At 33.7% G+C, this 12,884-nt stretch overlaps 1 protein-coding gene across 1 annotated transcript; it reads left to right on the top strand.

Moving 5' to 3' along the window:
* Positions 1-3,739: 3,739 nt before the first annotated feature.
* Positions 3,740-12,438, top strand: LOC135749704 (uncharacterized). Its single transcript, XM_065268355.2, has 13 exons — positions 3,740-3,764; positions 4,251-4,317; positions 4,976-5,085; positions 5,486-5,534; positions 6,421-6,501; positions 7,462-7,562; positions 8,883-8,947; positions 9,052-9,194; positions 9,381-9,584; positions 9,819-10,025; positions 11,577-11,726; positions 11,830-12,020; positions 12,117-12,438. Exons 2-13 carry the CDS (start codon positions 4,305-4,307, stop codon positions 12,345-12,347), a joined length of 1,545 nt encoding a protein of 514 aa, XP_065124427.2. The 5' UTR covers positions 3,740-3,764; positions 4,251-4,304; the 3' UTR covers positions 12,348-12,438.
* Positions 12,439-12,884: the final 446 nt, after the last annotated feature.

The following is a 12,884-nucleotide window of genomic DNA, read 5'->3' as shown; positions in this document are numbered from 1 at the left end:
CTGACTTTATGCGGCGCCGCAGTCGGATGACGTCAAAGTATCGCGAGAGCTCTTCAAGAAATCTTATGGAGTAGTTTGATTCCGACTCGCTCTCGTGGTACTTTGACGTCATCTCTATGTCAGTTCTTGCAGCGCAGCATGAGTCCAAACACACAGAAGTTACACAGATATCGTTGTATTCTTTATATAATTGGCTACATGTTTTGTCTATAAATATTTTCCATTAAGTCATTGGCTGATGGAGGAACGAGCGAGCGATTGGTGATAGACTTGTTCGACTTCATGCCTGGATGCAAGAATCGACAGCCGTATGACGTCAAAGTACCGCGAGAGCGATTCGCTAAATCATACAGAGGAGTTTGCTTTAACTCGCTCTCGCGGAACTTTGACGTCATCCGGCTGTCAGTTCCTGCGGCGCCGCATGAAGTCAAACAAGCGTAATATCTCTAAAGGATGTCACGTTTTCGACGGCGCTGTTTGGATGATCTATTATACTACTTCCCTATTTTAAATACAAACTTTGAAGGCGGGTTCATGTGTTTAACGTTTTACTTCAGAATCTGTGAATAATTTAAAATGCCCAGATCCGACTTGTGTCCCTACTTTCCGTGACTGGTCACATTTCGTTGACGTCATGCAACGTGAACGAAAACATGGTTGCCTAGTTACGCAGATTACGAATGTTAACAATATTTCATTTATTCTTATAACTTATGTCCAATATTATTTTATTTACTATTCCCATCTTTTTTAAACAATATATTTTACAATGTGTTCCATCAAGTTGAGGAGTGAAGCAGGGCGTCGTCGTAGAACCAAACGCAGGTCGTTTGTGAGGTGGCTGGTTCTGACGTGTTTAACCAAAGCTACTTATTTTAAAGTCAAAATATTTAAAGTTTATAGTATAACTATTGTTTAACGTATTTTATACTTCATTTTATACTTATGTATATAACTCAAAAATACCCAGATGGAAATGAACCATTCTTTTACTATAGTAAAAGTGTAGTAACCATGTTTCTTTGGTTGGACTAATAAAGTTAACATTTGTACAGCCAAATAAGTCAGTGTGGTTAAACTATGGTTAGTGTAGTAAAAGGTGCTTATTTTCATAAGGGTTTATAGTAAGGTATAAATCTAAGACAGAAAAAATTACTTTTAGGCCTAACGGTTAAAAATATATGTCACAATTTTTTTACATGTTTAAAAGGAACATTCAACAAGAGTTGCTAAACTGTTGCATAAATTACATGGTAGTGAAATATCTATTTTCATGCATAATATAGTGGGATTTTTTTAGCATTTCAAAAATATGACACATCTACCCAACTAGTTCCCTTAGTGAATCTTGGTCATTTGGTTACATGTGTAGCCTATTGTAGATGTAGATTTCAATAAAAAGTGTAACCATATGGTTAGAGCATACAGTACCATGTAAAAATCCATCTTATATGGTTGTAACATACAATCCCATATAAGAATTCATACATATACATATTTATATGTATTTAGATTCATTTTAATATGAGTATTGCATATATGTTTAAAACATATATATTCATATATCAAGAGTATCTGTATATGCGATATTAATATATGCATTTATATACATTTTAATATGGGTATTTCATATATGTTTTAAAACTATACTGTACATTCATGCATTCATATATCAAGAGGATCTACATATGTGATACTAATATATGTATATATACATTTTAATATGAGTATTTCATATATGTTTTAAGCCTATATATTCATATATCCAGAGGATCAATATATGTGATATTAATATATTGCATTATATATGTAGCATGTATGCCAAGATCGGTTTTGATATAGGGACAAATATGTCATATATAACATTTCCGTATGGGATGGTACGACTGTTGGACGTCATTCAACAATAGTGGGCGTCACCTTTCTAACTCGATTCCTTTAGTCTGTTAAGGTGCGTATTTTCCTTTCTCATAGGAATGCCGCTCAGTAACCTGTACATGCATATGGGAGTCGTAGATTTTTATTTGATTGTATTTAAATGTAAATGTAAATGTAAGGGTCATCGTTCGAACGCCTTCCCAAATTATTTGAATAGTTTATCAGCAAAAAACAGTTGTCCTGCATTAAGAAGTTAACACATAACAATGGAAATTGGTTAGCTTATCTTACATTAATAAGCTAACCGTAAACATGTGAGGTTTCTTGAATCATACTTATTTACATGTTAATGGTTAAAGTTCATGAATATTGTTCCTTTACAATCCGCAACTTTATATAAGTGGTCACCTTACAGTATCTGTGCACATTTTCTCTACTTCATTACCCACAAAATTTCTGTAAACACTGCCATCACACATAGCCTACGCATGGACACACACACAAACAAACAAACAAACAAACAAACAGACCTGGAATAGCATGTAACAAATCCAGTGCACTCACAAATTTTGTATATGAAACACATAAATCAGATTCGGACTATAAACACCATTTAGTGACTTGTTTGCTTTTATAGGATATAATGTTTTGAAATGCTCGAAAACAGGTGGAGAAAGCGATAGAGAAACTGCAGGGGTCAAAGACAGGTAAGGGATGATAAATAAATAAAAAAGTGATTGTAGCAGTTTTATAGTTATGATAAAGGTTATTAGCCCCTAAAATAAACATCATTACATTATTTACTCACCCTTATGTTGTTTTAAAAAATATTCCGGTAAGGATCTCAAGGGATCATGTATTATGCATGATACAACTGGAAAGTAAAACTGATTTATAATGTATAACGAAAAGTCTGTTTTCATATAAATTGTTAGTATTTAGTAAACTTTGACTATAGATTTACTTTAATTCAAGATACACAATAATAAATAATAGTAATGAATAACTTTTAAACCTTTATAGCTGTTAAAGAGTTTTGGTCACAATTACTAAAACTGTAATTGTTTTTTTTTATTATTAGGTTAAATCAAAAATCATAAGGGCTTGGAACTATATGAAAGAGTAATGTAGCCTACATGAATTTATTAATATAATAATACTGGTCCAAATTTGCAAAAAGGCATCACAATGCTCTCTTCACAGCATCACTGAGGGCTAAGCCCACCTAAGAATGAAATCCTAGAACCGCCCCTGCTCTTAGCTGAATGATTTTAATTGTAATTTAAATGTGGCACATACATAATATGTTATCACACATTATCACATATGAATCTGAAATTCCTAGATTTATCTGTGATTCACTCTTACAAAGCCATGCAACGTGCTTTATCTTAAATTATATCAAAATAAAAGCCCACACTGAGTACAATTTATATACAGTATGTCTATATTAGGTAAACCAAAGTCACTTGTGAGAAATCACACCACCTGGCTGCCATGTTTCTGGACAGGTTTTTCAGTAATGCAAGACTAAAGTCCCATTTACTTGAATGGGGAAAGACAGATATTTATTGTTTAACAACATCCTCTATAACCCTGAGACATTCCCTCATTTGAGAAAATACATAAGATTAAAGAGTAAACAGGAATAAAAATTAATGATATAATGAATGTTGAAAAAATTAATACATAAAAATTAGTAAATGTACATTGTACTCTCGAGTCAGAATCTAATATTTTAGACAATACACTTATAAATTATATTTGGAAGGCCAGGAATCAAACCTGACAGGTTGCTTAAGAAATTATGGTATTGTGGGTGGATCATTTGAGAAGGAAACAAAAATAGTCCACTGAAGACAGGTCAGCATATAGTGTCACTTCAGGTAAGAGTGCTCAACATTAGTTTCCTTTTTTAAGTATAATAATAAATGTTCTTTTGTGATGTTAAAATGAAAAATGTTTTAACGTAATTATAAGTCACTAATTTATCATAATTTCTGTGGATATGTGACAAAGTTGTATCAGTTATGTATGCAAAAGATGTTTATTCTTTTTCTTAGATAGTTACTCTACCCGAGTATTTTTTACAGTAGTAAGTTACAGAATAACAGCTATTTAGCGCAACAGTTTATTAAGATATTAAAGGGAACAGGGCACACACTGTACTGTTTGTAGTGTTTTGTAATCACAATGATAAAAAATATTGATGTGTTTAATGGAATAAAATAATATAATATAATACATTAATAATAATAAAAAAGTGTCATGGTAACTAATGTGCACTAAAATTGTCAGCGTTTACTAAGGTTAGTAGAATCTTGAATGAAACTGATTCTGTTTTGTCCTGATGTAACTGTACATTTTTACAGGTAAAAGTAAGATTTGAAGAAAGCTATTTTGTCCTAAATACTTCAGGGAGAAAAATGACCCTTCAAGGTACGCTAAATGACTTTCAAGTTTGTACAAAGCCCCCTAATGGCCTTCATAGGGCAGAAATTTTGTTGCTTTAGAAAAACCTTTAAACATTCTTTTTAGCTTTAACCCTACCCAACACACTTGATCTGTTTAATCTGAAGTGAAGCCAAACAACTTGTTTAGCTAGTTTAGGTATTTTTAGTCGAGCTGGAACTGTAACATCCCTTCCACCATGGCATTTAGTTTGTATACAGACATATCTGGTTTCATTGTGGGGTAAATATACAAAACTTCAGGCATGTAGAAACTTTATACAGTCAGAAAGAGTCATATTTCATGGATGACATTTTGTTGCAAAACAAAAGTCTACTTTCTTTGGATTTTTCACAAGCACTGTTATATCCCTTGCACTTTGTATTTCATCTGTTAACAAATTATCATTAAATTTTGGAGATCTGGCCCTCTAATGAAACATGCACTGTTAAAGTTTCATGCACAGTGAATCTATGCAAATTTGCATCTATAATCACCATTGTGGCTGTTCGAGCAAAAGTAACTGTAGTTTTAACAAAACAAAACAAAATTCTGATCTGGCTATACAGTATGTAGAAGTTAAATATATTGATATGGGCGGATAAAGAACATCTGCTTATTAAATGATGAGAAATATTTTTTTTAGACACAGGACAAACATGGAAGTTCCTTAAAGGATTGACTGTGGCTATTCTGCTTATGCATGTTTGTGTGGTAAAAACACTTGATTTCCGAGAAACATGCATCGATTCACGGGTAAAGCAACATTTATAAAATAAACAGATTCTGGGAAATTTCATTAATCTAAGATTACCCTTTATTAAAGATCAAATGCTGATATTGAAATGGGTGAAGTGGGGCATAACCAAATACTTTTTGGTTTTGCCCATTCAAAACATATTCAAGTAGATTAATTATTTTGTAATCTTACTGAAAAAAAAAAAAAACTTTTTTTAAGAATTATCAGAAAATCGTTTTCTGACAGTAAGAGAAAACGACCAAAAGCACAGATTACTCGGCCCTGTGTTAGTTTGTGCCCCGCTCACCCTAAATATTAAAGGAACATTTCACTTTGTTTATAGCAATAATAACTGGTGTAAGCTTACTTAATAAATGCTTAATAGAAATGAAAGTATAAATATATATTTTTTTGCAGTTTAGCTACACAGATTGGCTACAGCATCATATAAAAAAAAGAGACACAGGTCTGATTCACTGCTGTATTCTTATTCTTTACATAGTGATCTAACATGTTTAATTTTTTGGTAACATTCAGCAACTGGTCATTTTTAGTTTTTAGTGTTACTTAAAGGGGATACTCCAGCCTAATATCAAATTTACCCAATGATTTAATCAACCTCAAGCAATCTGAGAAACATATGTCCATCATCTTAAGCACATTTGGAGTTATTTTAGTAAATGTTCTTGCTCTTCTATGCTTTATAACAATAGAAAACAGGAATAAGGGAACAACTTCTGACTTTAAACCCCAAAAAGTGCATCCATCCTTCACAGAAGTAATCTGCACAGCTACAATGGGTTAATAAAGTTCTTCTGCGGGTAATCAATGTGATTTTGTAAGAAAAATATCCATATTTCAAACTTCGTAAACATTGGTTACCATAGGTTGCGCAGAGACTCGTAAATCGCATCGAGTCGAAGACGGCGTCTTGACAGAAGCATGATATTATAGTTTATAGTTTAATATATGGATATTTTTGTTACAAAATCGAATTGTTTAGCAACAGCAGACCTTTTAATAACCCCATTGGAGCCATGTGGATTACTTCTGTGAAGGATGGATGCAAAGTTTTTGGGGTTTGACATCAGATGTTATTCCCTGATCCCTGTTTTCTACCATTATAAGCTTGGAAAAGCAAGGACACTTACTAAAATAACTCTAAATGTGTTTGGACATCTGTATCTCAGGTTGCTTAAAGGTAAGAAAATCATGGATTTATTTTGTTATTTGGCTGGAATATTGCTATAAATGTGCACAAAGTAAACAGTTTAATATTTTAACTCATCACTAAATAAGCAGTAATTTTTAACATGTTATACTATTAAATAATGCAACATCAACCATCACAGTAAAACCAACAACTACTACAACAACGACGACGACAACAAAAACAAATTACACACTTCAATCAATACATCCACTATCAACAGGTATGTACTTTAAAAACACTGAGATACATATATAATATTTGATTATTCATCATTTATTACATTTTACAGTTGTTTTAATGTCAATGAATTTTAAGCTTAATGATTTAAATTTTATATTCTACACTGTAAAAAAAATCCGTAGAATTTACAATGTTATTGCAGCTGGGTTGCCGGTAATTTACCGTAGATTTAAATTTATGTTATTTACTGGCAAGAGTTTGTTCAAAGTTAAATAAATTTTAAATATTAACAAGTCTTTATCTTTACAGAATAAAACTATACAATAACAGCCTCATGCAAAGCATTCTGGGAACCAGAAATCATCATCAACCTTTTTCTGTTTTTTTGCTTCAGATTTTGTTTCCCAGAACGTTTTGCTTGATGCTGTTTTTTTAGTTTTACTCTGTAAAGACAAAGACTTGTAAATGTTAAATGTTCATCTAACTTTGAACAAAATTTTGCCAGTAAATAACATAAATTTAAATCTACGGTAAATTACCGGCAACCCAGCTGCAATTTCTACAGATTTTTTTTTACAAATTTAACTTTTTAAAAAACAAATCTATTTGTTGAATTTATAAAGAAATTACACAAACAAAACATTTTAAAATTATTAATTCATTTCGGGAAAGCAAATTAGACTATAATAATAGAAGTGCATGTCTGCTCTTTAGACCTGTTAAAAAACTTTAGAAGAAATATAAGACGATTATAATTTCATTTTGTTTGTGTTCTTGACCCACTGATTTTGACCCATAATGGGTAAATATTGGAGAACCCATCGCTGGGTTATTATACCTCATGGTTGCAAAAAACAACCTAACATTCGGTCATTTCTTGCATGGGGTAATTTTAACGCAGCAAGTTTTCTGTCCAATATTAACCCATTATGGGTCAAAAATAACCGAGCCATTTTTAGAGTGTACTATGTGCATGTTGTATTTCCAATTTTTTTTGCAGTTTTGCAAATGTCAATGAGAATAAATCAAATTTTTGAAACCAGTCTCACCAACAAAGCTTATCCGAAGTTCAAATTCTATGAATATCTCATTAAAATAGCAGTGAGTATTGCATATTTCATATACAAATATATATGAACTGTTTGTGTGTACTTTATTTTTGCATTAAGATCATGAAAATAACAGATTATGGGCTCTATTTTAACGATCTGAAACGCAAGTGCGAAGCGCAATGCGCAAGTGAGTTTGTGGGCGGATCTTGGGCGCTGTTGCTATTTTCCCGGCGTGAGAAATAACTCTTGCGCCGGGCGCAAATCAATAAGGGGTTGGTCTGAAGTAGGTTCATTATTCATAGGTGTGGTTTGGGCGTAACGTCAAATAAACCAATCAGAACGCTATCCAACATTCCCTTTAAACGCAAGGGCGCAAGTTCCATGGCGGGTTGCTATTATTATGACGGATTTACCAGGCGCACGCCAGGAGCGGTTCACAGCCGAGGAGACCGACGTCCTTGTACGGGGGAATCCCACGCTTGCCAGCATAAATCGGGCACGCCGTGTAACGGGAGGTGGATCTGCCTCAGGACTTGACGCCAGCAGAGGACATCGCTGCGTCCACCCTCACCGCTGAAAGGGTTTGGGGGCTTTGAAATCGGACCCAAGAAACGCAAGCAAGGTCCAACCCCAAAGTACTCTTACAAATCAAGTTCATATACATTAAGGTTTCTTATGAAAACATTTTAACTATTATTTACATAAAATAAACGTAATACAGCCACACAACAAACTTATGAAAATATTTTAATCGTTATTTGCATGAGAATAAATAAAAACTATCACCACAATGCTCACCACTATGATTCCCCTTATCTCGTGTATTAATATTTTTAAGTGTAACAATTTATGATTTGCAAAAATAACTGTTGCATCTGTGTAGATTAGATAAGCAAAGTGTATGCGCGTTGTGCACGCTATACATTATGGTCAAGCATGCGCCCTTAAAATAGCATAATGAACCACGCGCCACTGACTTTAGACTAGTTTTTTTTGGTTAGTAGCGCAATTGTTTTTTGAAACTGCAAAATAGCATAAGAGATGGTTTGCGCCGCAACACGCCTCCTTTTTGCGCTGAACCGCCCAGGGAGCGCAAGTTCATTCCCTAGTTTGCTGACGTGCATCTGTGGAGGGAAAAACCCCGCTGTGCGCCGGCGCAAAATACGAATGATACATGCGTCACTGACAAAGTCAATTGTGCTGGGTGCAAGATAGGGCCCTAAAAGGTTTATACTGTTTACAATAATTTCACTAAAGCAGCCACAAACATTCATTGTTGTCTTAAATACTGTCTTTATACATTTCACTGCCTATTTATTTTTTGTTAGTCCTCTACATACCTCAAAATACATTCAGTGTTTTTTTACAGATTGAAAATAGTTACAAGAAACTGCTTAACTACATTCAAGGTTCAGTAAATGTCATTGGCTTCAGGTATGAAAGTCTAGAGTCTGTATACTCATGTCACTGGAAATGTGTCATTGTTGTCTCTTGTTTCAATGTCTTCTTTCTGCAATGGTTTGTGTTTTGCTCCATAGGTCTGGTAGTGGTAGCATTATAGTAGACTACACCATTACTGCAAACAGCAGCAATCTGGATGTTACAGCCGCAAACACAGAGCTTAATGACACTTTAGCAGCTGCAGGAATCCCTTTAGCTCAGGACGCTTTTGCTGAAACTGGTAGAAAATCTTGAAACATTTGTATTTTTAAATTGGATCTCTTTGCAGTTTGTTTTTATTTGACATTCTTCTGTCTCACATAAGATTCATTTATAATTTCATTAAACTAACTTAACTCATATTATTATGCGTATTGCATGAAAAATATAAGAAAGGTGATATGAGCTGTACTGCCTTTACTTTCAGTGGAAACAATTTTGACAACCAAAGATAAATTGTATCCCCTGCAAGATGTGGAACTGAGGTGTACACGTCCAAATTATGTTGTGGGAACAATTAAATGGAGTGTGAATGACAAAGATCCTGCAGGAAACAGTGCAAAATACACCATAATAAACAATGACATCGGTAGCACTCTTATTGTAAAAGCTGTAAGTGAAAGTGACAATGGTGAGTTACATGATTGATCTTTGTCTGTCAGTAAAGTCTTATTAACACCCCTATTTTTTTTTGCTAAAAGAAGATAAAACCAAAGTTTTTTCTCAGTATAACACTATGACGATACTATTAGTATAATTGCCTAGGTGCACACTGGAAAAATCAAGTAGAATTTAATTGATTGATTTGATTTTGCTTTATGAATTAATAGGCTGCATATGTATTGTTATCTTTGTTCACTTGCAGGTAGATACTCTTGTATAATAGAAAGGTCCACATTACCTTACATTCAGTGGCAAACAGTATCTATTCAACCACTTCCTAATATTTATTTGGACAAAACTTATATACAGCTTCAGTGTCAAGGCCAGACTGTCAAACTTACATGCTGTGCAAATGGTTATCCGGTTGAGTGGTCTGGGATTCCTGATGATGATGAAGTGATAAATTCAGGTTGGGCAGACACAAAGATGTTGTTTTATTTGTGTACATTCGGTTCCAAGAGTTCACACTGAAACTCTAGGACTCAAAATCAAACTTGTATTTCAAAATAAAGTTTAAAGCTACAGTCTGTATCTTTAAGCTGTATATACAGTAACTGCAGATTACTAATGTATTTATCTTTACATGGGTTAAAGTCAAATTATGTTAAACTAGAAAACAACAACAGAGTTATTTTAAAAGCCTCTTTGTTTGGGAACTTCTTTTTTTGAATCTCATAACAACTCAATAGATGGAATAGCCATTTCTTAATATTACCGTTTAGTTTTAAGATTAGTTCAGTTGAGAATATACATATGTATAATATCCAAATCTGCAGTCGATTAGTAAAGATAGAGCCTATTTGAACATTTGCTTAAAAAGATTCGGACCCAGAGATTTAGACACACCAGTGGACGTCAGTGTTCACTTACGCCGCTGACCACTGCCCTATCTGGGCCACATCTCTGACTGGGATTCCCTGGCTCTGATGTAGGCTTATCTGTGTTTGATGCTCAAAAACGAGATCAAACCAGCAGTATTTGGTGTCATGTCATTGTTTTGGGGCAAGGTAAAAGTTAAGAAAACTTTTTTGTATATATTATTGCTTTTCCATTTACTCTTGCAGTACGAGCACTCGCTTTATTATTGGACTACATAAAACAGTTGCAGAGAGATGTTTTTTGCATGCTGCTTATAAGTATATCGGTGGCAATATCTCACAGCGTGTTTTAATACCCACGTCACAAGAAAATAAATTATCAAGTGTCCAAATGTAAAGCTGCAGTGCTTACCTGCAGTTCCAAGGTGGTTCCACGTACTATTAAGGAGGAGAGAGATCGCTCTGTTTTCATAGCTTTATTCCAAGTGTACAGGTATGTTAACCATCCACATGATGTGACATCATTGCATATCCAAGACCGCTGATCTTCGACGGGATAATCACTTCCAATTGGGATTTAATGCCTTATTCACGAGCTAGGGAACTTAATGAGACACAAGGAGAATGTTTAAAAACGCATGTGTCCATGCAGCTTTTCCAGTCAAAGATGAGCGAATGACTCAAAAGCCCCACTCACTAATACTAAAATGACCAGTTGGAATGATACAAACGGTGAAGCGGTTACTGTTATGTTATCGGTACAATTTCGCATGCCTGGGAAGAGCTCTTATCAGATTCGAGAACCAAAAAGAACTGTTGTATAATTATGGATATGACACTACTACTACTAGGCCTACTACTAGTAATACTACTAGTTACTACTATGTGCTCAATGACTGATTTACCAAAAAAAGTTATGGATTGCAGTTTTAGGGAAATAGAAAAGATTGTAATGAAAGAAATGAATCATCAGTCATTAATAACCTGTTTTAGGTTTTAAATGTAATTTTATATGATAATCTGTTCTTTCTCAGTATTGTGCGAATAACAAAAAAAAGGAAATAATTTCACTGGTGGAATCCCATGAACCCTATTTTACTGTATGTGTTATTTATTCATTTTTATTTGCCTATTTTATGCAGCATCAGGATTTGGCTGTATCACATTACAACATAAAATATTAAGCACAAATTGTGGGTCTAAAGAAATCTTCACATGCCGACTAAAGGACATGCCAGAATTACAAACATTTTATTATAGCAGCAGGACAGTCCAAGTTAAGACAGTCAGAGGTGAGCATTAAATCTATCTTCAGTATCAAGTTTGTTATTCTGTTTATGTTATAAATAAACAAAATTTAGTTTTTTTCTGAACATTAATATTTGCAATTTCCAGAGTATGACTGTATAAATGACATGCTTGGAGTTGGAAAAATAGGTGACAGTGTAACAGGATTGTGTGAAAAAGGCCTGGAAGGCTTCATAACTTATGAATGTAAACAGACAGCAGATCTCAAAGGTGTCTGGACAGTAGTACAGAGAAATACTGTTGTTCAAGCTATCAAAGACCTTGAGAGGAGATCTGAGGTAATCTATCAATCACATTGATTCACAAATGGATAAATGTCTATTATAAATATTTCTAGTATTTCTATTTACATGTTTTCTTATTTTGTAATGTAGGTTTTATTTGTGGATGAGATTCCAGAATTTATGACAGATCTCAGTAACACTGCAGTGCAGAGTAATACTGTGATAACAGAATCTGCTGACACTGTCCAAACCATTGTTGACATACTTAACACAATTGCTAGTATCTCACAAACTATTACCATCAGTCAACCTGTGATGAAGGTATGTGTATGTAGTTTTTATGGAAATGTACTGTTGATATATTCAATTTATGCAAATTAATGATTGTTGTCTTCATCATCCATCATGATATGGAAGCTGCATTAGCTGCCAAAGGACAAGCATGTTGTCGTCTAAGACCATGTACTGTAGTGTTTAAACACGTGCTGTAGAGCGGTTTGTCTGTTTAGAGCTACTGTAAAAAAAATGGCAATGCATAATGGCGACTTCCATGTAAGGGGATCTGCGGTGTATGTAGATAAAAACAGCTCATTTATTATTATCAATGTGGTGTAACCGGTCTGTGTCATTTGGTGTAACTAGATTTTTTTTTATAAAAATATGAATATATTCATAAAAAATGTGGAATAATTGGAAATATGGAAGTAATAATCTGGAAATCAGGAAGTAATAATCTGGAAATCAGAATATTACAAAATATTACAAAAACGCTTTAAAATTTACACTTGAAATAGCTAATACAATGATATTTAAAAAAATGATGATTATGCTTATATGCCATCAAGGTGGGTAAATATTTAATATTTCTTATTCTTTCACTGTCAGAAAAAAAGGTTTAAAACTGTACCTTTTCTGTCA

The sequence above is a fragment of the Paramisgurnus dabryanus genome, chromosome 12 (assembly GCF_030506205.2).
Source record: "Paramisgurnus dabryanus chromosome 12, PD_genome_1.1, whole genome shotgun sequence".
Taxonomy (NCBI): Eukaryota; Metazoa; Chordata; class Actinopteri; order Cypriniformes; family Cobitidae; genus Paramisgurnus; species Paramisgurnus dabryanus.
This window is presented reverse-complemented; position numbering and strand designations above follow the sequence as displayed.

Coding starts and splice junctions, on each gene's coding strand:
- LOC135749704 (XM_065268355.2), top strand. Junction 5,086..5,485: donor AAACATGCATCGATTCACGG/GTAAAGCAACAT, acceptor ATTTTTTTGCAG/TTTAGCTACACAGATTGGCT. Junction 5,535..6,420: donor TATAAAAAAAAGAGACACAG/GTCTGATTCACT, acceptor CAACCATCACAG/TAAAACCAACAACTACTACA.